General features: G+C 38.8%; 2 protein-coding genes across 2 annotated transcripts in view; one reads left to right on the top strand and one right to left on the bottom strand.

The window, feature by feature from the left end:
• LOC306849579 (serine/threonine-protein kinase mTOR) overlaps positions 1-22,194 on the top strand; it is a 148,033-nt gene that overhangs the window by 60,971 nt on the left and 64,868 nt on the right. The gene's annotated exons all lie outside the window — the stretch shown is intronic.
• LOC306849378 (angiopoietin-related protein 7-like) lies at positions 2,479-6,911 on the bottom strand. The gene is made up of 5 exons (XM_079384343.1): positions 5,063-6,911; positions 3,778-3,878; positions 3,488-3,682; positions 3,158-3,353; positions 2,479-3,077 (listed from the first exon to the last, which is right to left on the bottom strand). The coding sequence occupies exons 1-5, from the start codon at positions 5,415-5,417 to the stop codon at positions 2,908-2,910; spliced, it is 1,017 nt and encodes a 338-aa protein (XP_079240469.1). The 5' UTR covers positions 5,418-6,911; the 3' UTR covers positions 2,479-2,907.

Here is a 22,194-nt window from a genome sequence, read left to right as displayed (position 1 = left end):
CTCGCTTTTTTTAGATGAACACAAACAGATTTTTAGAATAATCCATTTCTATGAGTTCATGTAATGCAAATGGATTGCATGACGCAAAACCAGATTTAATTTGCTTTTGAGTCATTGTTTGGGCCCGACTTGCTCTACAAAACTAGAACAACATGTTTGTTATGGAGTAGCATATAGTTAGGAATGTTTGACTAAGTCTTGACTAATCTAAGATGGACTAATCTTCAAGTCTGAGCTCATCCTAATGTCTTAGTGTTTCCATACACCTTTTTATTTAACACTGCAGCCTTACAGAGTCCTAGATCGTTTTTTTTTTTTTTTCCCCAACCTTTTAATTTGACTCCTTCCTCTTTTAATCTATTCTGTATCTGGCTCGGCCCTCCCATGGAGCCGTTTCTAATTTCAGAGGACTTAAGGAGTGCTTGAAGATAATTTCAATGCATCCCAGCTGCCTCCACCTCTCCAGTATTTCCATTCAACACACTTCAGTCTTAGCAAAGGCCTTTGTTTGCTGTGCACTTATTTTTCTGCTTGAATTTGGAAGAAATGAAAATGGGTTCCCTTTTGTCAGTTAGTGGTTAAAAAGTCTCCGGTTCACATTCCTTACTTTTTTGAGATCATTTTAGAGCAGTGACTTTAATTTGCTTGATTGAGCTAATATCTTTTTGGAAAGCTCTGATTTCTCCAAAACACAAACAGTGCTTGAAATTATTACTGAAAAGCATCTGCTAATTAAGTTAGAATAGGTAGAATTGATATGCATTGTCCACAAATGTAAACTCACAATACATTTCAGAATGGAATCAGTAATGATCAGCTGTCTAGTCAGGAATCTTGTGATTGTGGACAAGAGACTTCTCATCTAACCCTTACCCCTATACACCTTATGAATCTTCCAATCCCGCAGACGGCACACCCAAGACTCACTCACTGGCTAATTCGTATTGCACACAGAAATGTTTAGAAAAATTGTCGGTTCTTGGTCAGAAATCGCCGGTTCATGGTCAGAATAAATTGCCAGGGACATCTACTTTACAACCCTTATCTCAACTTGTCAAACTGTGAAGAATGACTATATGAAACAGCACACAGGTGGCCATTGCATGGGTCTGTGCCATTCCAATGTTATGAAAGTGCTTCTTTTTGTTGGCGCATATGCGCATGCTTTTTTATTAAATTAGTGCCTCCCGATATACGAACATTTGTTGGTAATTTTTTTTTCTAATGTGTTTCTGAGCAGTGTTTGTCTGTGTTTGTTATTGAATGTGCTCCAGCTTTGTCAAAATAATGCATAATGAATGAGTAATAAGGGACTTTCTCATGGAACTTCAACTGAAGCCAGTCCTCGGGCCTGGTACTGATTGTGTTCTGTTTCTTGGGTCCCTGGTATTGTTTTGTCGTGTTTGTGTTTTATCATAATAATAATCTTTTGTGTGGTAAAGAACAAAGAAGCTAAGAAATGCTGAGAAAGTTTGAGAAAAAGACTGATTTGTTTGTTTTCTGTGATTTGTGATGAGACTTGATTTTATTTGCTTGTCAGATGATAAAAATGTGATTATAGTGGCAGGATGCAGCCTTTTTTCCTTAATAAAAATACCAAGATCAAGAAATAACCTCATTAGGGTCTGCAATGACATGAAGGTAATTAAATGATGACAGTTTCCATTAAAACTATTACTAATTATAATCAAATGATTAAAGGTTCCTTTTTTACTTTTGTGCCATTAAATCATTTTATATACTTTAAGTCCCCATTTACTTATTTAAATTTTTCTGTGCATGATGATGGTCGTCTGTTCTTAGTAATTAAGTGCTTTCGGTTGAACAAGATTTGTACATTTACTAGCACATATTTTTCCACTTGGCTGCTTCTGAGGGGACTCTTGAGTGACAAACATGAAGAATGGCTTTGAGAAACAAATTGTCAACCAGTTGGGCACAGGAAGTCCTCCAATGCACTGAAAGGTCATGTAAGGCCATCCAGTTCCTGGAAGCATAACCTCAACTGGACCTCCCAGAATGCACAGAGATTCTGCACTAGCTGAAACGAAATGTGCTCATGTTGATCCAGGTTTTGTGTATTATCAGAAGAAATGATTCGATTTATGTTTTCAGGTGATGGTTTAATATTTATGGTTCTTGATGAATCACCTTCAGCTTGCTTTTTTTTGCTTTTTGCATGGTATCTTTTTTTAATTTTGTGTTTGTCTGTTAGGGGTCTATGGCCATGCTGTCTGAATAACCTGGCCATGATAGTTGTATGAATAAATCTTGACAAAGATCATATGAATTCTGAGGTCGACAATCAAGGCAGCAACTGCTTGATATAGTGGTCAAGCAAATAGAGTGGCTGTTCTTGAAGATCAAGACAAGTACTTCTAGTTGGAGGCAGTTTCAGTCTGATTTTGGAATGTTTGTCACTCCCACTAATTGTGAATTCCTTTTTGTTCATTTTGTACCAAAGCAGACACATTATTTAGGTAAAGCAAAAAGTTTTTTTTAAAAATACAATTTATTAATCATCCAATATTTAACTTTTTACACAGTTCATTTTACTGTACCAGTGAATTTACTATGATGTCTCTGAACTGTCAAATTGTTTGTAATTGTACATTTTGTGTGAATGGCTTACATCAGCTTGTTGCTTAGTCTTGTTGCTTTCAATGATCATGTGCATAAAATCTTCTAGAAAAAGCTAAAGAAAATAAAATATTTAAGAGATAAATACCATGTATAAAATGCAATTTACAATCAAACATCGTTTCATCACATATTCAGTCCTAACATTTTATTATACAAATGCATTCCCCCTGAAAAATTTTCCCAGTTTAAGCTGTAGATTATGTGGATCTGTTGATGCCAAGGTTTAGTGGTGAGCAGGAACATAAATTGGGTTTTGCCAAGTCTTTATGGTACAAAGCTCTGTGGTCGGATCTTCATCTCCACGCGTTTCAGTGAGTAGTTTGGTCCGTGCCATCCGTACCAAGAGATGCCATCTGAATTCTTGATATGTGACCCATAGCGGTGAAACGCACCATTTAGATTTGAGTCAGTGCAGCAGTTGTACCAGTATCCACCTGTGAAAGAAACCCAGTAAGGCTAAGTCAAAGAGTTCATTACAACAGCAGAATCGTGTGTGGTGGGGGGTTGTTTTTACCTTGGCGAAGTTTTGCGCAATTGTCCACACACTTGTCATTGTCTTTGTCTTTAGTGCTGAAGTTGGTATTGTTGTGGTAACGCAGAGAGTCGCCAGCGTTTCCGCTGTAATTGGCAATGAAGAGCTTGTAGCTGTTCATCTCGTTGCTCACTGTAAAGAAGCCATATTCGGCATAGCGTGTCTTACCCTCCCAGTCCTACCAGAATAAAAAAAAAAAAAAAAACACACAGACTGTGTCATATAAGAAAGCTTGCTTTAAGTGATGTTGACTTTAAATATTCATGGTTTCATATTCCATTCTTCATTGGTTTCATTTATGTGCATACTTGCCTCCATCTCTATTCTCAGCACTGTGGGATGTCTGGTCATACGGAAGATTTGTTCGTTGCCAAGCCAGAAGTCACCACGGATTGCACCAAAACCATTCTTGTACTGCTTCCAGTCGCGGTTGAAGCTTGTCAGACCAATCTTGCGTCTCTGGATGACAGTCCAGCCACCACCATTGTTCTCCATGTCACAATATACCTGGAGAAACCAAAAACATATGGGGATTCACGACAAATCTTCTTTTCATACAAGCAGGGTGTTCAATTTAAGACTTCATGAAGAATCTGACTTACATTTAGTTCAGGTGTTCCAAGGAAGTCATCTTTTGGTAGTTTATACTCTCCAGAAATTTTGTAGTTCTTGTTGTATAGGGATGCACAATCATAGATTGCATCTAAGGGAGAGAGAATTCTTGGTTTAAGCCAGGTGCTTTTGAAAAACAAGGGATTTCAACCTAGTGGGATCCACCAACAGAAGACACTTCAGTGTGCTGACTTTAAGCTGTGTGTGTCTGTGCAACTAGCACTTTCCTAACAAAGCCTCACTGTGTGCATGGTTGGAAGTGGGAAAAAGGAAACACTGCATGACAAATGACTAATTGGGTATTAAACTACAGCTTTGCAACATGCTTCGTTTAACATCTCTTTTGTATATTTGTACATATTTTTTTTATTATCTGTGTCCTGTCGCTGTCATTCTGTCGCACTTTGGAGCTACTGTCACTAAAACAAATTCCTTGTATGTGCAAACACATAAAAAGCTAATTCTGATTCTGATTTCTGGTTTGAAAGGTTAATAGTCCAGTAGTTTTGGGGAAAAAATGCTCCATCGTTCTTGTGGGTTCAGAGTAGGAATCACAGATTACCTGCTGTGACTTGGCTACTGTTGTAAAGCCAGACATTCCTGCACATGCTAGACTGTATTATTACCTACTGATTACCTCTAACTGCTGCCCAGAAATTTCACAGCTCCTTGGGTACAACTATGTTAATGGTTCCCTAAATTAAAACGTGTGCGTTTGAAGAGTTCCATGTGCGTGCATTAATGCATTCTGTTCGGATGAAACTAAACAACCCTTTGTTTTTATTTTCCTCTCTAATTTTCTTGTCACATGTTACAGTAATGATACACTTTGCTGTAAATTTCTCACTCGCTTACTGGATAGTGTAACATGATAAAAAACATATCTTCCATTCCAAAGTAGAGGTCTGTTTCCTCCATATTAAGTCAGGAGTTTGGAAATGCTGCGACGAAGATTGAATTTCCAAATAACCCAAGAAATAATCATGTAATTTTTTGTGAAAAATGCCTAAGAAATAAACATACAGGGAACCTATAGCTAGAATAATCACTGAAGCCATATTTACATTAATCTTTTCTTAAACATGAGGTGGGCAGTAGGTTTATTTGGGCTACATTATCCCATGACTTAACAGGACATCCATCGACACTCTAAGGTATGTGAACAGCCAGCATATGTGACCTGTGACCCTGCTGAGTGCAGAAAGTAGATTAACACATGGTGTGTGCTTGAAGCTAAGCTTTCCAGCACACGTTGAGTTGTGTGTCAAGACTCACCTGAAGTGCTCTGCTGTGGAGCAGATTGGGCGGCCTGCAGCTGCATGATTTCGATCTGATTGTAGATTTCTGAATACTTGCTCTCGGCCTCTGTGACCTGGGCCTCGTTCTGCTGGTTAAGCTTTTCCAGCTCCATCATCTGCCGCACGACCTTCATAAGATCAGACTCTTGCTTCTTGCTCATTTCTTCCAACATGCTGCTCAGATTGGCCACCTGAACCTTTAGGGAGCGCACCTCATCGCAGCATTGTGCTGGTTTTGCTGCTTTGGGTGCTGCCAAGTTCTTCTTGGTGGAACTCTGAGTCATTGCGTGACCTAGGAGCAGCAGCAAAAGAGTCAAGGATGTAGCTGTCATCTTCGCGCTTTTCGTTATTATGTGCGGAGAAAGTTTGAGAGGTCTGTCTTTTGTGAAAGATGCTGATCGATCCTAGCTGTGTTGCTCTCTCAAATACTTGTCAGATGAGAGGGCACGAGAAAAATGTTTAAAGAGAAAAGTTTAGAACTGTAGAATACTCTCCGGCCAGGTTTCTCTTCTCTGCACTTCAGAATCAGATGTCTGCTCACACCGAGGGCCTGCAGCGGATGCAGCTTAAATATCTTTTCACGTGTGCTATGCCCTCCCCTTTTGCTCAGGCCCACAGTCATCGACCCCCCCACCACTAAGCCCTCCCCACCTTTTCCCCCTGGCAAAAAATTTTCCTCCGCCTCTTGTCTGGTCCCACCCGTTAGCACGTGTGCCATGCACCCCACAATACTTCCATTTTGCACAAGCAGAGTTTGTTTGTACACAGAAGATTGCATGAAGACGCTTTGTTCTGTGAAGGTGATACATTGTCTGATATTCTGATCTTGCTTTTTGTTAAAATTCAGTTTTGTTTTTTGTTTTTTATTACTATAATACCGTGACTACACTGGACACGACAATTGTCATGTCTCGCCACATCAGTTAAAGTCTGTCTACACTGGATGCAGCAAAGTGACCGTTGCAAATCATTTGAACGTTGTGTCAATCCGTCACAAATAGAACGAGGCAGCAGTTTACTGTCAGGGATTTGTAGTGTTGCGATCCAGTGTAGGTAGCATCACTGATTATAATGAGTTCTGTAGCTGCTCACGTCTGTTGTAGACACGGTGTAAGGCATGAGTTAATTTGATCATTTGTGAGTGTCAGCCTAAAGTAAGTTAGCGCTGTACTGAAGTGATTGACAGTTTCCTTTTAAAGGAAGATCTCTTTGTTCACTTTCTATATATAACATGTTCACAGGTTGAATAATTTTGAGAAAAAAAAGCTGCTAGCTTGAACACTGCAAAGTTTCTGGACTGACAGCCATTTTTAAATCAAATTCATAACTGATGATTTTCAGTGATAACCATAGCAAAAGATGGTACAGAAAGAAAATGCTAATATTTGTCAAAATAGATATGTGCACTAAATCTTGGAGTGTAAATGCAGACTAATAGATCTGTCACTTGTTTATGCAATATATAATGTGTTTCTCTGTTCTTCATTTTATTGCTAACATTTTATTTAATCTTTTTAAAACAATGTTTACTTAATATTTGAGGGCTACATGCTTAATCAGAGGTTCTTAACTCTTGCCCTTAAAATCTACTTTCATTCAGTTTAGCTCCAACTTAAATCTCACCTGCCTGTAACTTTCTAGTAATCCTTAAGACCTTGATTGAGTTGTTTAATGTTAAGGTGTGTTTAATTGTGGTTGAATTTGAAATCTGCAGGAATGTGGACCTCAAGGGCCAAAGTTAAGAACCTAAATAAATGTATTATTTGCTAAATTATTTACTTAAACAGACAACAAAAGAAAACAGATGGCATGGAGCTGGCTTTTCTTTTCAGAAAAAAAAACAAAAAAACACATAGACAAGACATACTCTTGTAACTTGTTTATGATGTCATACCGCTGTGTGAGACTGCAAGTGTCTGGTATGAAAAAAGAGTCAAATGGCAAAATATTCTAGACACAGGGACTTTGCATGCAAGATTTTTTGTCTCATACTGATTAATTTTTGCATATCTTTGCACTGTGTACATTGCAATGTTATCAGATTCATTGGAATGTGTATATGGTGCCCAATTTTGTTTTTAAATATATTTTATTGCAGAAAATATATTATTCGGGAATGTGCTCCTCTACTCAAAGGTACTATTAGCACAGCTGAAGTCAATGAGGATGTTGTCTGATTGCCATCAGCCACAGCCAGGCGTCCAGATGTTTCTCAGCAGCATTGGGAGCTTCAGACTGTCGTGAGACCCCAAGTGTCGCTAATTAACGTTCTTTAGTTCAGCTGAAATGTGTTCAGGTTGATGAGCAGCATTTTCATCCTAAAGTCCTAAAGCTATCAGACTCTCTGCCTCTGAAGTGCACAAACAAAGTTTCTTTTACCAAACCTGTTGTTGAAGCACTTCAAATTGTTTGGCTAAAACTGTGTTCTTCAAACGAACAAAACTTAGTTTATTTTTTTGTAAAAACTAAGGACTTCAACATCCAGATACTTTTAAGACAAAGTGTCAGTCCATCTGAAGCTCTGGTTGTAACTGTTCAAAATGTAGCTCTTCACATCACTGTTGACCGTGGAACAGATGGCGCTAGAGATTCCCTTAACACCCCGCATTTATTACCAAATGCATGACATAAACTGTCTGGAGGCGTTGACATCATATCAACTGTCGCTGTGTCTTGTTTATTTCCAAACATCATGCAACGATTTATTTTTGCTGTCACACATCTGTGAGTATTTTACCATGACATGAATCAAGATTATTATCTTCACATCCCCAGCCAGATATGCGCTGGCTAACCCTCAGCGATTCACTGTCATGTATGTTTGTATATTGACCCTAGGAGGGAGGTTTATGCCTGTTCTCAGTTGTCAAAAGTTCTGTTGAAACCTCGTTGAGTTTGGGGCTACATGTTTATTTTATTTTATTTTTTAAGATCTTGGTCACTCCTTTTTTTCATCTTTTTATTTTCAATAAACTCTCAAATTAATTCAAATTAACTCAAAGATTCTGTTTACACCCATTAATGAAATCTGTTGCGGTTGAACCAAGTGACTATATATACGCATCATTTCAAAGAAGCTCTACAAAAAGTTCTAACTAGTGTGTAACTAGTGTAGTACCGTCTATAGACCTTGTGTGTCAGAGACACAAGTGCGCTGCCACCTTTGGAATTTTGTTTTTGAACTTCTGTTTTTGTGGTAGTTCTGTAATACCGCAGCTGAAGATTAATTAGCTAAAGTAGATTTACTTATTATTAGTGGTGTCAAAATTAGCGTGTTAATGCAGGCGATGAATGTTTTCAGTTGAACGCGTTAAAAATATGTAATGCAATTGGCCACCCCACTCACAACTGCTGTTTCTGTCACTTTTTCTCTTGACAAGAAGTGCATTTATTCAGTCGCAAAACGTCTTTGCGACCACATCAAACGGGAGACATTTCAGATGCGTGCTCCACTTCACTTCAGCGGCAGGCACGAGTCAGACGAGCGTGGAAAACAGTACTGTGCTCAATTGCACACACAAAGGTGCCGGCGCGTGCTGTTGCCTGTATCATTTCATATCAAAGCACGAAAAAAACTACGTGCATGCAATGCCATGGTCAGTTAAGTCATGATGTTACCAATAAGGCGATTAAAGCTGCCTTAAAACTGTGCGTGCATGTAATATGAGTAACATTTAAGAACATGTCTATGAAATGGTTTTCAAAACTTTCCTGCTGCTGTGATGTCTATTAATCAAAGGACAAAGAAAAAAAAGAGGAAAAAATGACTTTTATAGCTTTAAAGGTGCCATAGAATGCATTGAAACAATATTTTAAATTGTTCTCTGATATCTAAATAGAAGGTATGTGGCTTAGGTAAGGGCAAAAAATCAGTTTTAATGAAATGGTCTGTTATTGGCTTATTTGGAAGGGTCATGAATAATAATGAGCTCTGCTCTGATTGGCTGTTTCACACTGCTGTTCATTTCAGTAGCTCACAGGGAGGAACATATATATTTCAATACTTTCTCTCGCAGTTATTTCGTTGGGTAATTAGGGTAAACGTACCTATTAAGCTCACCAAAATCTACATTGAGACATTTTTAGTGCACAAGATAAAAAGTAAAAGTCGTGACGTATTGTCAAGTATGGTGACCCATACTCGAAATTGGTGCTCTGCGTTTAACCCATCCAAGTGCACACACACAGCAGTGAGTAGTGAACAAATGCACACACACACACACACACACCGTGAGCACACACCCGGAGCAGTGGGCAGCCATGCTGCAGCGCCCGGGGAGCAGTTGGGGGTTCGGTGCCTTGCTCAAGGGCACCTCAGTCGTGGTATTGAGGGTGGAGAGAGCGCTGTACATTCACTCCCCCCACCTACAATCCCTGCCGGCCGGGGACTCGAACCCGCAACTTTTCGATTACGAGTCCGACTCTCTAACCATTAGGCCACGACTTCCCCCCAAGATATTGGTTTCGGTACAAAAAGTTCTATTCTTTTATTTTAAATGACAAAATAATTTTGATTAAGATATACATAATTAAATGCAAAAAGTCTGGCTGTGCTTAATGGGTACATTTGTGTACATTTAAGCTCACATCATGTTTTATTAAAAATTCTTGTTTATTTTAAAAAACCTTTTTAAAGAATAATTGAAAAAAATTTTATTTGAAGGTACAAAGTCAATAACCCCCCCCCCCCCCCCCCCCCCCCACTAAAATCAAGCAACGGGGCATTCAATTTGATCAGTTATATATTCATAGTGAAGTGTCATTTAAGCACACTGCAACATCAAGACTAGTCCACGTTCAGCTAAATAACACATATTCAAAAATGAAATAAAACACACCAATAAAACATTTCATTCATGGGGATGAACACAGAAACAATGCTCACATTTCTGTGTGAGTTTGTTGTGATCGGAAGGAAATTAAAATCTGCTCGTGTGTGATCCTCAGTCGTTTAGTGTATGATGGCCAGTTTTCCTTTGAGACTTTTTACAAAGTCGTTAAGTGTATGATGCCTGGTGTTTTAAGAATCCGTTCACATTTTAAGAGTTGTGTAGTGTAATGACATGCCTCTTTCATCTTTGGGCATAAACTATAGTTATGTCTCGATTTTGTCATCTTAAAGCTGTTAAAATAAGTTATTAGACATTTTATAAAGATTAACTTAAAGTGACAACCATCGGTTAATATTTAAAGTCTGTTTATGAAGTATTTACATTAATGTGGAAGAGATTAAAGAGCACACTGAACTTAATTGGAGCAGCAACAATTTTTAATACATTTCATGTAATATTTATTAAATGACTAGATTTTGCTAAATAATCTAGTTCATGTATTAAGTTCATGCATATTTTAATATGAACAAGTATTATTAACAATATCTATGAAATTATACTTTTCTTATTGATGTCACACTGAAGCTGTGTATTTTCATAGTAGTGCACCCTTTAAGCTCACCTTAAAATAAACTGAAATCTTTAAAAATTACAGCACTGTAAAACCACAGACCAGCAATAAACTGTCAATTTATAATATTATGGATGTAAAAGTACAAGCCAGTAAAGCCTGTGAAGTAATATATTAGCGTAGCACACAATCTTATCCAGCTAGTCAGCTAACTGTGTTCTGTAGCATCTGCGCTGTGTTGCTAAAACTATCTTTTGGATCTAATGCAATTATTTCCCACATCCAAGTTCCATGTTATAATATGCAAAAGTCTGAACATTAATATCTTAATTTTACAGCAAGTAGGGAAATTTACCCAAAATAAAGGCTTAAACATGTAAAAAAAAAAAAAAAAAGCACATTTAAAGGGCTCCTCTTTTAGTGAAAGTTTTTAGACAGCTTTCTAAATGGCCACCAGACAGAGTGAACACATGGAGACTCATATCTCAGCGTGCAATGATCTGATTAACTTGAAATTATAGGAGGTATATAGTAACAAACACATCAATTGGTTAAGATATTAAGTAGGATAATAGATTTTTTATTTTTATAATCTGAGTTAAAAAATTAGTGTGCTTAATGGGTATATGAGCTTAATAGATACGTTTATCCTATACTGTATATAACATGCGGGCATCAGGGAGCCTCTATTAATACGAGAGGCATTGAAACTGCTTTTGAACGATCGGTCGATCGCGTTATAGTTTCACTTTCGCTTTCGAGATTCGATCGCACGTACTCTGTTTACACTATGGAGCGGCAGTACTTACCACACATTATACAAGATCAGATGCTTGTCAGTGGTGCTCAGGATCTGTAAATCATTCGCCATCATCCTCAGTCATATCTCCTTACTCTGTTTATGTGGTAAGTGAAATCTTATGTACTCTAATGTAACAGGCTACCACTAGCAAGGAGCTAACCATGTCCCTTTAGTGGCTCGCGTTATTTTATTAGAGCGCGATATTTGCTTCCTGTGCCTTTCTGACTACAGACACCAACTCATCCCTGCACTTCACATCCCCTGCACAGCCTGAAACATAACATTTATTTCCATGATCTGCCATTTTCACTATTGTCCTCGCTTGTTTCTTCACAATACCTGCAGAACTTCTGATGGTTCGGCTTGCGGCTGGCCTAGAAAATGGGCGGGTATATGCAAATGTTGAGGCGTAATTATTAGTGTTCCCAACTGTTACGTCACAGTCAGTGTTATGTTCTGATTCGCCTGTTTTTCAGTGGTCTTTTTTATTCACGAGATTAACATAAGAAGGAAGAAACTATGGTGTTTGAGGCTCACGGTGTGTCATTTCCATTTACAGAACTGTTATTAACTATGCCAAGGTAAATACAGTTTTCCATTCTATGGCACCTTTAAGGATTCATCTATATTTAATGTATTTGGTGTTTGATAATTTCAAATTCTGTATTCTTATTCTGGAAAACTAGGTTGCTGCTGGAAGAGGTGTTAGTGAGGCCAGCAGGGGGTTCATCACCCTGCAGTCTGTGTGGGTCCTAACACCCCAGTATAGTGACGGAGACACTATACTGTAAAAAGCACCGTCTTTCGGATAAGACGTTAAACAGAGGTCCTGACTCTCTGTGGTCATTAAAAATCGCAGGATGTCGAAAAAGAGATGATTGGTTTGACCATTGCTAACCACGTTTCCTAGCAGATGTATTATTACAATGAACAAGTTGTAATACAGCTTACATAATCGTATATAACACAATATCACTTCTTCCAGTGGTGTTTGTGGTCAGACCACAAGGAGATCCACAAGTACCTTGTGTCAGAAATAGCACATGTTGGAAAAATAGCACCGGACTCGAAAGTAATCAAATGGAAACTATTGTCTAAGCTGCATGTCAAGCCTTTCATGAATATTATTAGAAGAATGTGATTGGCAACAAGTTTTGGGTCCACCCTACTTCAATTATATAATGTTAACAGACTATGCAGTGTTGTCTGAGCTGAATTGGGAAGGGATGGCTTAATCTTTTATCATGTGCCATGAGGGGAGGAAATGGGAAACATTTAAACATCTGGATTGTTGTCATTTATTGCACTGTGGGTTAAAGTCGTGACGTATTGTCAAGTATGGTGACCCATACTCGAAATTGGTGCTCTGCGTTTAACCCATCCAAGTGCACACACACAGCAGTGAGTAGTGAACAAATGCACACACACACACACACACACACACCGTGAACACACACCCGGAGCAGTGGGCAGCCATGCTGCAGCGCCCGGGGAGCAGTTGGGGGTTCGGTGCCTTGCTCAAGGGCACCTCAGTCGTGGTATTGAGGGTGGAGAGAGCGCTGTACATTCACTCCCCCACCTACAATCCCTGCCGGCCGGGGACTCGAACCTGCAACCTTTCGATTACAAGTCCGACTCTCTAACCATTAGGCCACGACTTCTCAATATAACGACTAACTCAAATATATATATTTTTTTCTGCCTCTGAAAACTTGGATTCCCAGAGAAAGTTCATCATATGCAGACTATTTCTTCAAACCAAAGTCAAAGCTGACATTCATTCAGCCGAATAATGTTTTTTTTTCCTCTTGACTGAGTTAACCTGAGGGGAAGACTTTTCAAACAAAAGAGTGAAATGTCTACTGCATTAAAACTAGGTGTCCTCTCTTTAAAACACCATCTGTGAGTGAGGAGACCTCACAGTCACGACCTCACAGTGTCCCTGTGCATGACAAGAGATTTATGATTGGATCAGGATTGGAGGTGGCAGAACAAACAGCTGAACATTAGTTGTTGGACTGTAATACCAATGCAAAGTTCTGTTTGTGGTGTATTAGAATGGGCTGATGATAGAAAAGTCAGTTTGTTTGTTTCTGTGCAAAACGTGCAGAAGAAACAAGGTTTTGTCAGAAACATTGCAAAATGTTGGATGCCCATAATACTGAGGATTAAACTCCCTATGTTTACTTTTTGTTGGCTTCATACATATATAAAATATTAGGTCCCAATTTATATTAAGTGGCCTTAAATACTATGTACTTACATTTAAATTAATAATTTGATACAATGCACTTATTGTGTACATATGTGTATTACATTGTACTTATATTTTTAAAAATACCTGCATGTAATTACATCTGTAATTAATTTCTGTAATTACATTGTACATAGTACGTGTAAGCACATAGTCATTAAGGCCACTTAATATAAAGTGGGACCAAATATTAAAGAAATAAAAAAACAAAACAAGAAATAGAGTTGGTCTTGAATCACTTGACATATTGCTTGCCCCAATAGTACTGTCCTGAGACACTTTTAATCCAGTGTAGGAGAGATTGTATCTAATGTACCAGATGCCTTCCTGCTTGCTACTTCTAGAAACCGCATGGTAGCTTGCACAAAGACATTTTTGGAGCTACTGTTTTCTCTAGACTGACCTCTTCCTCATATTCAGCTGTCCTTTCATTTAATGCCAACTGACCTGAGCAGGTAATTAGTAGGGGTGGCACGGTACACAGATGTCACGGTTCGGTACGTACCTCGGTTCGGGGGTCACGGTTCGATACAATTTCGGTACAACAGGGAAAAAAAAAAGACATCTACTTTGCTCAGTTTCTTTTATTTTGATGTGAAAATGCTAAATATTATTACATGTTATATATATAAAATCTGTTTTGTTTTCATTGTGAGTGTACACAAATAAAAGCAGACCTTTAACTACAAGCAACAGCACAAATAAAAATACAATAGAGTAAAGATACAAATAAAATAATCAGTGATTTTCAGGGGGTTTTTTAGGTACAGAAATTGAAGTACGATTAAAGTAATCAAAGGTAAAACAGCATTGCATATTTGACTGTATAAATTAAAGATTACTCTTTATTAAAGTTACAAAAGCGATTCAATCAAGAGCAGTGAGTGATTTCTTTGTTGTTGCTGTTTATTTAATATTAACTGTCACTTTAAGAGAAAGCACTGATACTGTACGCCCAGCCGGCTATGTCTGCTATAGGATACTTACCAAGACGGTCATTTTGACAGAATTTTGTGTGAATTTATCCATTAAAACACAATACTTCAGAGAGAGCTTCATATTTGCGCGCGTTCTGAGGCGCAGGCTTGTGCACTTCTGATGAACGCACGCACAAATCTTCTCACTGCGCGCGCGAGCTCGCGTCCTCTGGCTCTTAAATATTTGAGCTGGCAAAGCTTACATGACTTTAGTCTAAACACCGATATCAACGTGTGCTTTTCAGGTCTCACCTGTGCGCGCGCTATCAGCACCCGGGTGATGACGGAATAAATGCTCATATTCCAGCATACGCACTCGCATTGAACAAGAGTGAATGATTTGTCCACTTATTTTTTTTCTTTTCTTTCTCATCGCTGTTGTTATAATGTACTGGGAAGCCAGAATGCGCATCCATTAACAGAAACATACATTAGCCGAACCCTATTTGTTTTACGTGTTATTTATAACAAACCACATGCGTTGTCAGAATTCAGTTGAACCGCGGTCATAGCGCGTGCCGAACCGTGTGTGGAGAACCGTGCGGTTCGGTTTTTTTCCGCGAACCGTGCCACCCCTAGTAATTAGTGTTCTGTTTTTTTAAAGTCCAGACTTTACAGCTTCTCAGAGAGAACTGATTGTGCCCCCCCCCCCAAAAAAAACCATAATTTTCCCATTGTGTTTAACTAGAGATAAAGTTTTACATTGCACATTATTGCCATGCTAAATTATTTCATATCATACAGCAAATATGGACAATATTTTCATTCCACACTTCTGCCACACAAAAACAATGCAGTTTTAATTTTTATATTTACTGAATTCAACCAAACTTTTACAAGAACAGTAGTCAGCAAGAAGATTTATGTAATACATTTTAATGATACAAACATACACTACAATTTAAAGTTTGTGTTGTTCAAGTTTAAAGTAACATTCTTGAGTTAAAGTAAATTAAAAATCATTGGTGGAAAAGTCAAGTCAAGTCACCTTTATTTATATAGCGCTTTTTAACAAATAGTGTCAAAGCAACTGCACAATATCAAAATAGGAAAATAGTGTGTCAATAATGTAAAATGACAAGATTAAACACTCAATTTTCAGTTAAAGGCATTTCAGGTCGACGATATCGCTGGAAATGAAGTGTCCCCCAACTAAGCAAGCCAGAGGCGACAGCGGCAAAGAACCAAAACTCCATCGGTGACAGAATGGAGAAAAAACCCTTGGGAGAAACCAGGCTCAGTCAGGGGGCCAGTTCTCCTCTGGGCAAACGAACCAGCAGTTCAATTCTGACTGCAGCAAAGTCAGATTGTAAGGGCTAAACTGGTTCCAGTGGTCTTTTCCCGATGACTGTCTAAGTGGCGAGGTCCTCACTGGGGATATGTCTCTGGGACTCATCTAGGTGTCCTGGTCTCTGCTGACGTTCAGTGCTGTAGAGGGCATCTTTGGGTGCTGATCCACCATCTGATCTGGATACGAACTGGATCTGGTGACTGCAGTACGGATCTGGGCTGGATACGGACCGGATCGGGTGGCTACGGTGATAAGAGAGAAAGAGGATCTATGACTTCTGGAAGCACCTCTTTTAGTAGTTTAGCTGCAATAGGGTCTAACATACGTGTTGTTGGTTTAGCTGATTTAACAAGTTTATACAATTCTTCCTCTCCTATAGTAGAGAATGAGTGGAACTGTTCCTCAGGGGATCTATAGTGCACTGTTCCTGTAGTGAACTATTCCTCAGGAGATATATAGTGTATCTGATGCGATACAGCTGGTTACAATTTGATCTCTAATAGTATCGATTTTGGAAGTAAAATAGTTAATAAAATCATTACTGCTGTGCTGTTGGGAAATGTCAACACCTGCTGATGCTTTATTTTTTGTTAATTTTGCCACTGTATTGAATAAATACCTGGGGTTATGTTTGTTTTCTTCTAAAAGAGACAAAAAATAATCAGATCTAGCAGTTTTTAATGCTTTTCTGTAGGATAGGGTACTTTCCCGCCAAGCAATACGAAATACCTCTAGTTTAGTTTTCCTCCAGCTGTGCTCCATTTTCCGGGCTGCTCTCTTTAGGGCGCGAGTGTGCTCATTATACCACAGTGTTGGACTCTTTTCCTTAATCTTCCTTAAGTGTAAAGGAGCAACCGTATCTAAAGTGCTAGAAAAGAGAGAGTCCATATTTTCTGTTACATCATCAAGTTTTTCTGCGCTGTTGGATATTTATATTTACATTTAGTCATTTGGCAGACGCTTTTATCCAAAGCGACTTACAATTGGGGAATACAAAAAGCGATTCATCTTGAAGAGGCAATCAGACAGAGGAAGTGCTCGTAACACCAAGTCTCAGTCATTGTTCAAATAAGTACAAGATAGTAAGGGAGGGAGAGAAAGATAGAGAGAAAGAGTGAGTTTTTTTTTTTTTTTTTTTTTTTTTGAGTTTAGGATGAAGTCAAGTACTGCCGAAAGAGATGAGTTTTCAGTTGTTGCTTGAAGATTGACAGGGATCCGGCATTCTGGATAGGGGTGGGAAGATCATTCCACCAGCCAGGAATGGTGAACGAGAATGTTCTGGAGAGTGATTTTGAGCCTCTCTGTGATGGTACCACAAGGCGTCGCTCACTAGCAGATCTCAGACTTCTGGAGGGGATGTAGGTTCGTAATAGTGAGTGGAAGTAGGAGGGTGCTGAGCCTGTGGTAGTTCTGTATGCAAGCATCAGTGTCTTGAACTTGATGCGAGCTGCCACTGGTAGCCAGTGCAAGGAGATGAAGAGAGGTGTAACATGCGCTCTTTTGGGCTCGTTGAAGATCAGTTGTGCCGCTGCATTCTGAATCATTTGTAGAGGTTTGATTGTGTTTGATGGCAGACCAGCCAGAAGAGCATTGCAGTAGTCCAGTCTATGCAGATATGCTGAGGAACTGAGATAAATCAGGAAGATTACTTACAAAGCAGTCCTTTATGGTAGAAGTGATGGTTCTACCATACAGTGGTGTGAAAAAGTGTTGGCCCCCTTTTTTATTTTTTTGCATGTTTGTCACACTTTAATGTTTCAGATCATCAAACAAGTTTAAATATTAATCAAAGATAACACAAGTAAACACGACATGCAGTTTTTGAATGAAATTTTTTATTATGAAAACAAAATCCAAACCCACATGGCCCTGTGTGAAAAAGTGCTTGCCCCCTAAACCTAATAACTGGTTGGGCCACCCTTAGCAGCAACAACTGCAATCAAGCGTTTGCGATAACTTGCAATGAGTCTGTTACAGCGCTGTGGAGGAATTTTGGCCCACTCATCTTGACAGAATTGTTGTAATTCAGCCACATTGGAGGGTTTGAGCATGAACCGCCTTTTTAAGGTCATGCCACAGCATCTCAATAGGATTCAGGTCAAGACTTTGACTAGGCCACTCCAAAGTCTTAATTTTTTTTTCTTCAGCCATTCAGAGGTGGATTTGCTGGTGTGTTTTGGATCATTGTCCTGCTGCAGAACCCAAGTTTGCTTCAGCTTGAGGTCACGAACAGATGGCCGGACATTGTCCTTCAGGATTTTTTGGTAGACAGCTGAATTCATGGTTCCATTTATCACAGCAAGTCTTCCAGGTCCTGAAGCAGCAAAACAGCCCCAGACCATCACACTACAACCATATTTCTCCCAAACATATTTTACTGTTGGTATGATCTTCTTTTTCTGAAATGCTGTGTTACTTTTACGCCATATATAATTGGACACACACCTTCCAAAAAGTTAAACTTTTGTCTCGTCAGTCCACAGAGTATTTTCCCAAAAGTCTTGGGGATCATCGAGATGTTTTCTGGCAAAACTGAGACGAGCCTTTGTTCTTTTTGCTCAGCAGCGCTTTTCGTCTTGGAACTCTGCCATGCAGGCCATTTTTGCCCAGTCTCTTTCTTATGGTGGAGTCATGAACACTGACCTTAACTGAGTTAAGTGAGGCCTGCAGTTCTTTAGATGTTGTTGTGGGGTCTTTTGTGACCTCTTGGATGAGTTGTCGCTGCGCTCTTGGGGTAATTTTGGTCGGCCAGCCACTCCTGGGAAGTTTCACCACTGTTCCATGTTTTCGCCATTTGTGGATAATGGCTCTCACTCGAACCTACGACCTTCAGGTTACAAGTCCAAATCTCTATCCATTAGGCCACGACTGCCCCAACAGAGAGTGAAAGTAAGATTCAACAGAAAAGCGAAGCTACACAGAGCTACAATCGCAAACCTCTCAGCAGCACGACAGACAGGAACAGACAGAAGCAATCGAGCTAAAAAAAAAAGCATCTTTGATAAGCTGCAGAGAGAAACTAGTAGCCAGACAATAAACAAGTGACCAGTTCTGAGTGACGACGTCAGTACACGCATTCAACCAGCATGGGTCAGCAGGGTTTGCCAAAAGCAGCTAATGTAGTATAATGGTTTTATGGTAGACTTAAATGGTTTTGAAAATACTCTTTGTTTGAACCAAAAGCAGAACGATGCACTGTGTTTTCGATTAACATCAGGAATGAGTCATTAACATCAGAGAATGATTTATTGGCATGGGAAAACTGCGTCCATGTCAAGAAAGACTAGCTTGTCTTGAAATGTGTTTGTTTACAAATGTGGCCCTGGACCACAAAACCAGTCATAAGTGTCAATTTTACATTGGTGTACATCACAAGCTTTACATTGATGTATGGTTTGTTATGATAGGACAATATTTGGCCGAGATACAACTATTTGAAAATCTGGAATCTGAGGGTGCAAAAAAAATCTAAATACTGAGAAAATCGCCTTTAAAGTTGTCCAAATCAAGTTCTTAGCTATGCATATTACTGATCAAAAATTAAGTTTTGATATATTTATGGTAGGAAATTCATTAAATATCTTCCTGGAACATGATCTTTACTTAATATCCTAATGATTTTTGGCATAAAAGTAAAATGGATCATTTTGACCCATACAATGTATTTTTGGCTATTACTATATACCCCAGCGACTTAAGACTGGTTTTGTGGTCCAGGGTCACAAATGTGCTTTCACCTTACCCTTACTCTTACAAATGTACATTACATTTCAGGAGACTTGGTGTTGACAGGTGAAGACATTTCATAATGTTGCAGTTTGCCATTGCAAAATAAACTGAGGAAATAATAATACAATATGTCGGGCCCTTTGTAGTGCTTTAATATGCCTAAGATAACTAATTTCAGGCTTTTACAAAGAAAAGAAAGATATTAATGTAACTTGGAATCTCATCTAAGAGAGGTAAATATTTACTTCATGTGGCGTTGTCTAACTTGTCAAGAACCAAACTCTTCTGTTCCATGATGGCTTCATGATTGTGTTTCCAGTTTTTAATGAGTTGCAGATCTGCAAACAATTTTGATTGGTTTCTTTGGTTCTAAAAGAGTATTTCTGGACTTCAGTTTGTATACTAGAAAATAGGGATGCGTGATATTATCTGAACATTATCAGAATCGGTTGATAAAGGCTTAAAAGGGTCATCTGATGCAAAATTCACTTTTCAAGTTGTTTGAACATAAATGTGTGTTGAAAGTGTGTACACATCCACCCTATAATGATAAAAATCCACCCAGTGATTTTTTTTTTTTTAAATCCCTATTTTAAAATCCCCTTTCTCAAATCAGGCTGTTCTGAGGTTCCTGTCAGAGTGATGTAGTTTGTACAGGCCGCTCCTGCAATAGTAGATTGACACTAGCGTCTTACCTTAGACCCGCCCTGAGTGAGCTGAGAGCGGTCCGCCATTGTGTCGACTCCGGTGCAGGGGAAGACAAGATGTCTCCGATTAAGCGATTGAGGTGTTCTGTTGTTGGATGTAATAATGAATATAGCAATCGTCATTTACGCCCGACATCTGAGCCGGTGAAGACGCAGAGGATTAACTTTACTTTCGTTTTGAAGGGAATGCGCCCCCGATCTACCTAAATGCGTCTATGTTCACGCAAATCATTCGTGATCTAGCTTCATCTACAGAAGTGAGTGTAAGGGTTTTTTATGAATCTTTGCAAATCGCCTTTCCTAATAACGTGCTAGTTAGCCAGTTTTGCGGCTAAAGTAAACAATACTGCTCGTCACCCCATGGAAGATGGGGCGGGGTCAGCAGAGCTCATTAGCATTTAAAGCAACATGGACTAGAAGGGCTTGCTAAAAACAGAGCTGATTTTGACATGTTAAAAAAGGTGTTTTTTCACTACCGTTGAGACATTTTAACCAAAGTATGTTATAGACTTTTCATTAAGACCCTAAAGAATCATATAAACTTATATCAAATGGGCATCCGATGACCCCTTTAAAATGTAAACATCGGCATCACCCCGATATGAAAATTTATGCCGATAAGATGAATAACTCACATGTGCTCAAGGTGTGCTAGTGAAAAGATCATGTCACCAGTGTGGTCATTCTTGAAGCAAACTTTTGCTTGAAGCATGATTAGATTCACTGTTTTTGATCACAGCATTTCATTTGAGAATGTATGTACAGAATGATGCGTCCAGTGTACGATAGAGTCAACAATCACGAGCGCGTGCAGCAACAACAACAGACTTCCCCAGATCCTAATACAGCTCCTTATTGTGTCCAGTAAGGCATTTCATTTATTTAGGGGATGCTATGGGCCCGTTTGTAATAAAATGAAAAGTAAAATACACAAATAACACAGAGATGCTTGTATTTGTGAATAAATAAAGCATTAATTGATGTCATAAAATCATCTGTTTTGATTTAAATGGGACATGAGCTGCCTCTGTTTTGTGTGTTGCGACATTACTGCTGCATCCAATATAGTCGGCACAGCACTGCAAGGCATCGAATTGTACCTTGTTTGTAAACGAATCTGCGGTAAAATGAAGTGAACAAAGGACTGAGTTCTTACTGACATGGTCTGGAACTTCATTCAAAATAAAGTTCATTCACTCTTTTCTAATGTCGGGATCAGAAGGAAGGCAATGCAAAGACTGTTTTTCCACAACTTGTTGTGTTCCGAGCCATTGCTATCGTTGGTTTCTGCATAGACCTGCGCATTCGCCTCTCACGTAAACACTGCATGCATGAATCTGTGGGTGGGGCTAAACAGGCAGCAATGTAGAAGCAGGCGTTGCTCTTCTGCGGAGGCAGTGTTTAGCCACATTATTACATCATAGAAAAGAACATTCCACATGCTGTCGTTTTGGCAGACTGGCTTCAGTATAAGCTGTTTTTTAGACTAACCAGAAAGTTTTGAGCTCTGAAACTTACAGGATGTTTTCATAGAACAATATGTCAAAAGATCAAGGGAATTTTGGTTTCTCAGTTTATGACTCTTTTAAAGGGCAGAAGCTATAGCTTACATGAATAAAAATCACAAACATGACACATAACCAATTAAATAGCTTTATATACAGGTTTATTATTTAATGTGTAATATATTTTTCAAACAGATTATGAAAACTAAAAGATTTGTGGAAAAAAACCCAGCAGTGATTGATTTATTAGGTATTTTCAATGCTTTCAATGTACTCTCATTATAAAAAGAACTTTAAACTGGTCTTTTAAATCGAACTTTTAAATCGGATGCAAGTTGATATGATTCTTTAGGGTCTTAATGAAAAGTCTTTGGTTAAAATTTGTCAGTAGTAGTCTCAAAAACACCCTTTTTACCTTGTCGAAAACAGCTCTGTTCACAG

This window comes from Barbus barbus, assembly GCF_936440315.1.
Source record: "Barbus barbus genome assembly, chromosome: 29".
NCBI classification, from domain to species: domain Eukaryota; kingdom Metazoa; phylum Chordata; class Actinopteri; order Cypriniformes; family Cyprinidae; genus Barbus; species Barbus barbus.
The sequence above is the reverse complement of the archived record's forward strand: the minus strand, read 5'-3'. Positions and strand labels throughout refer to the sequence as shown.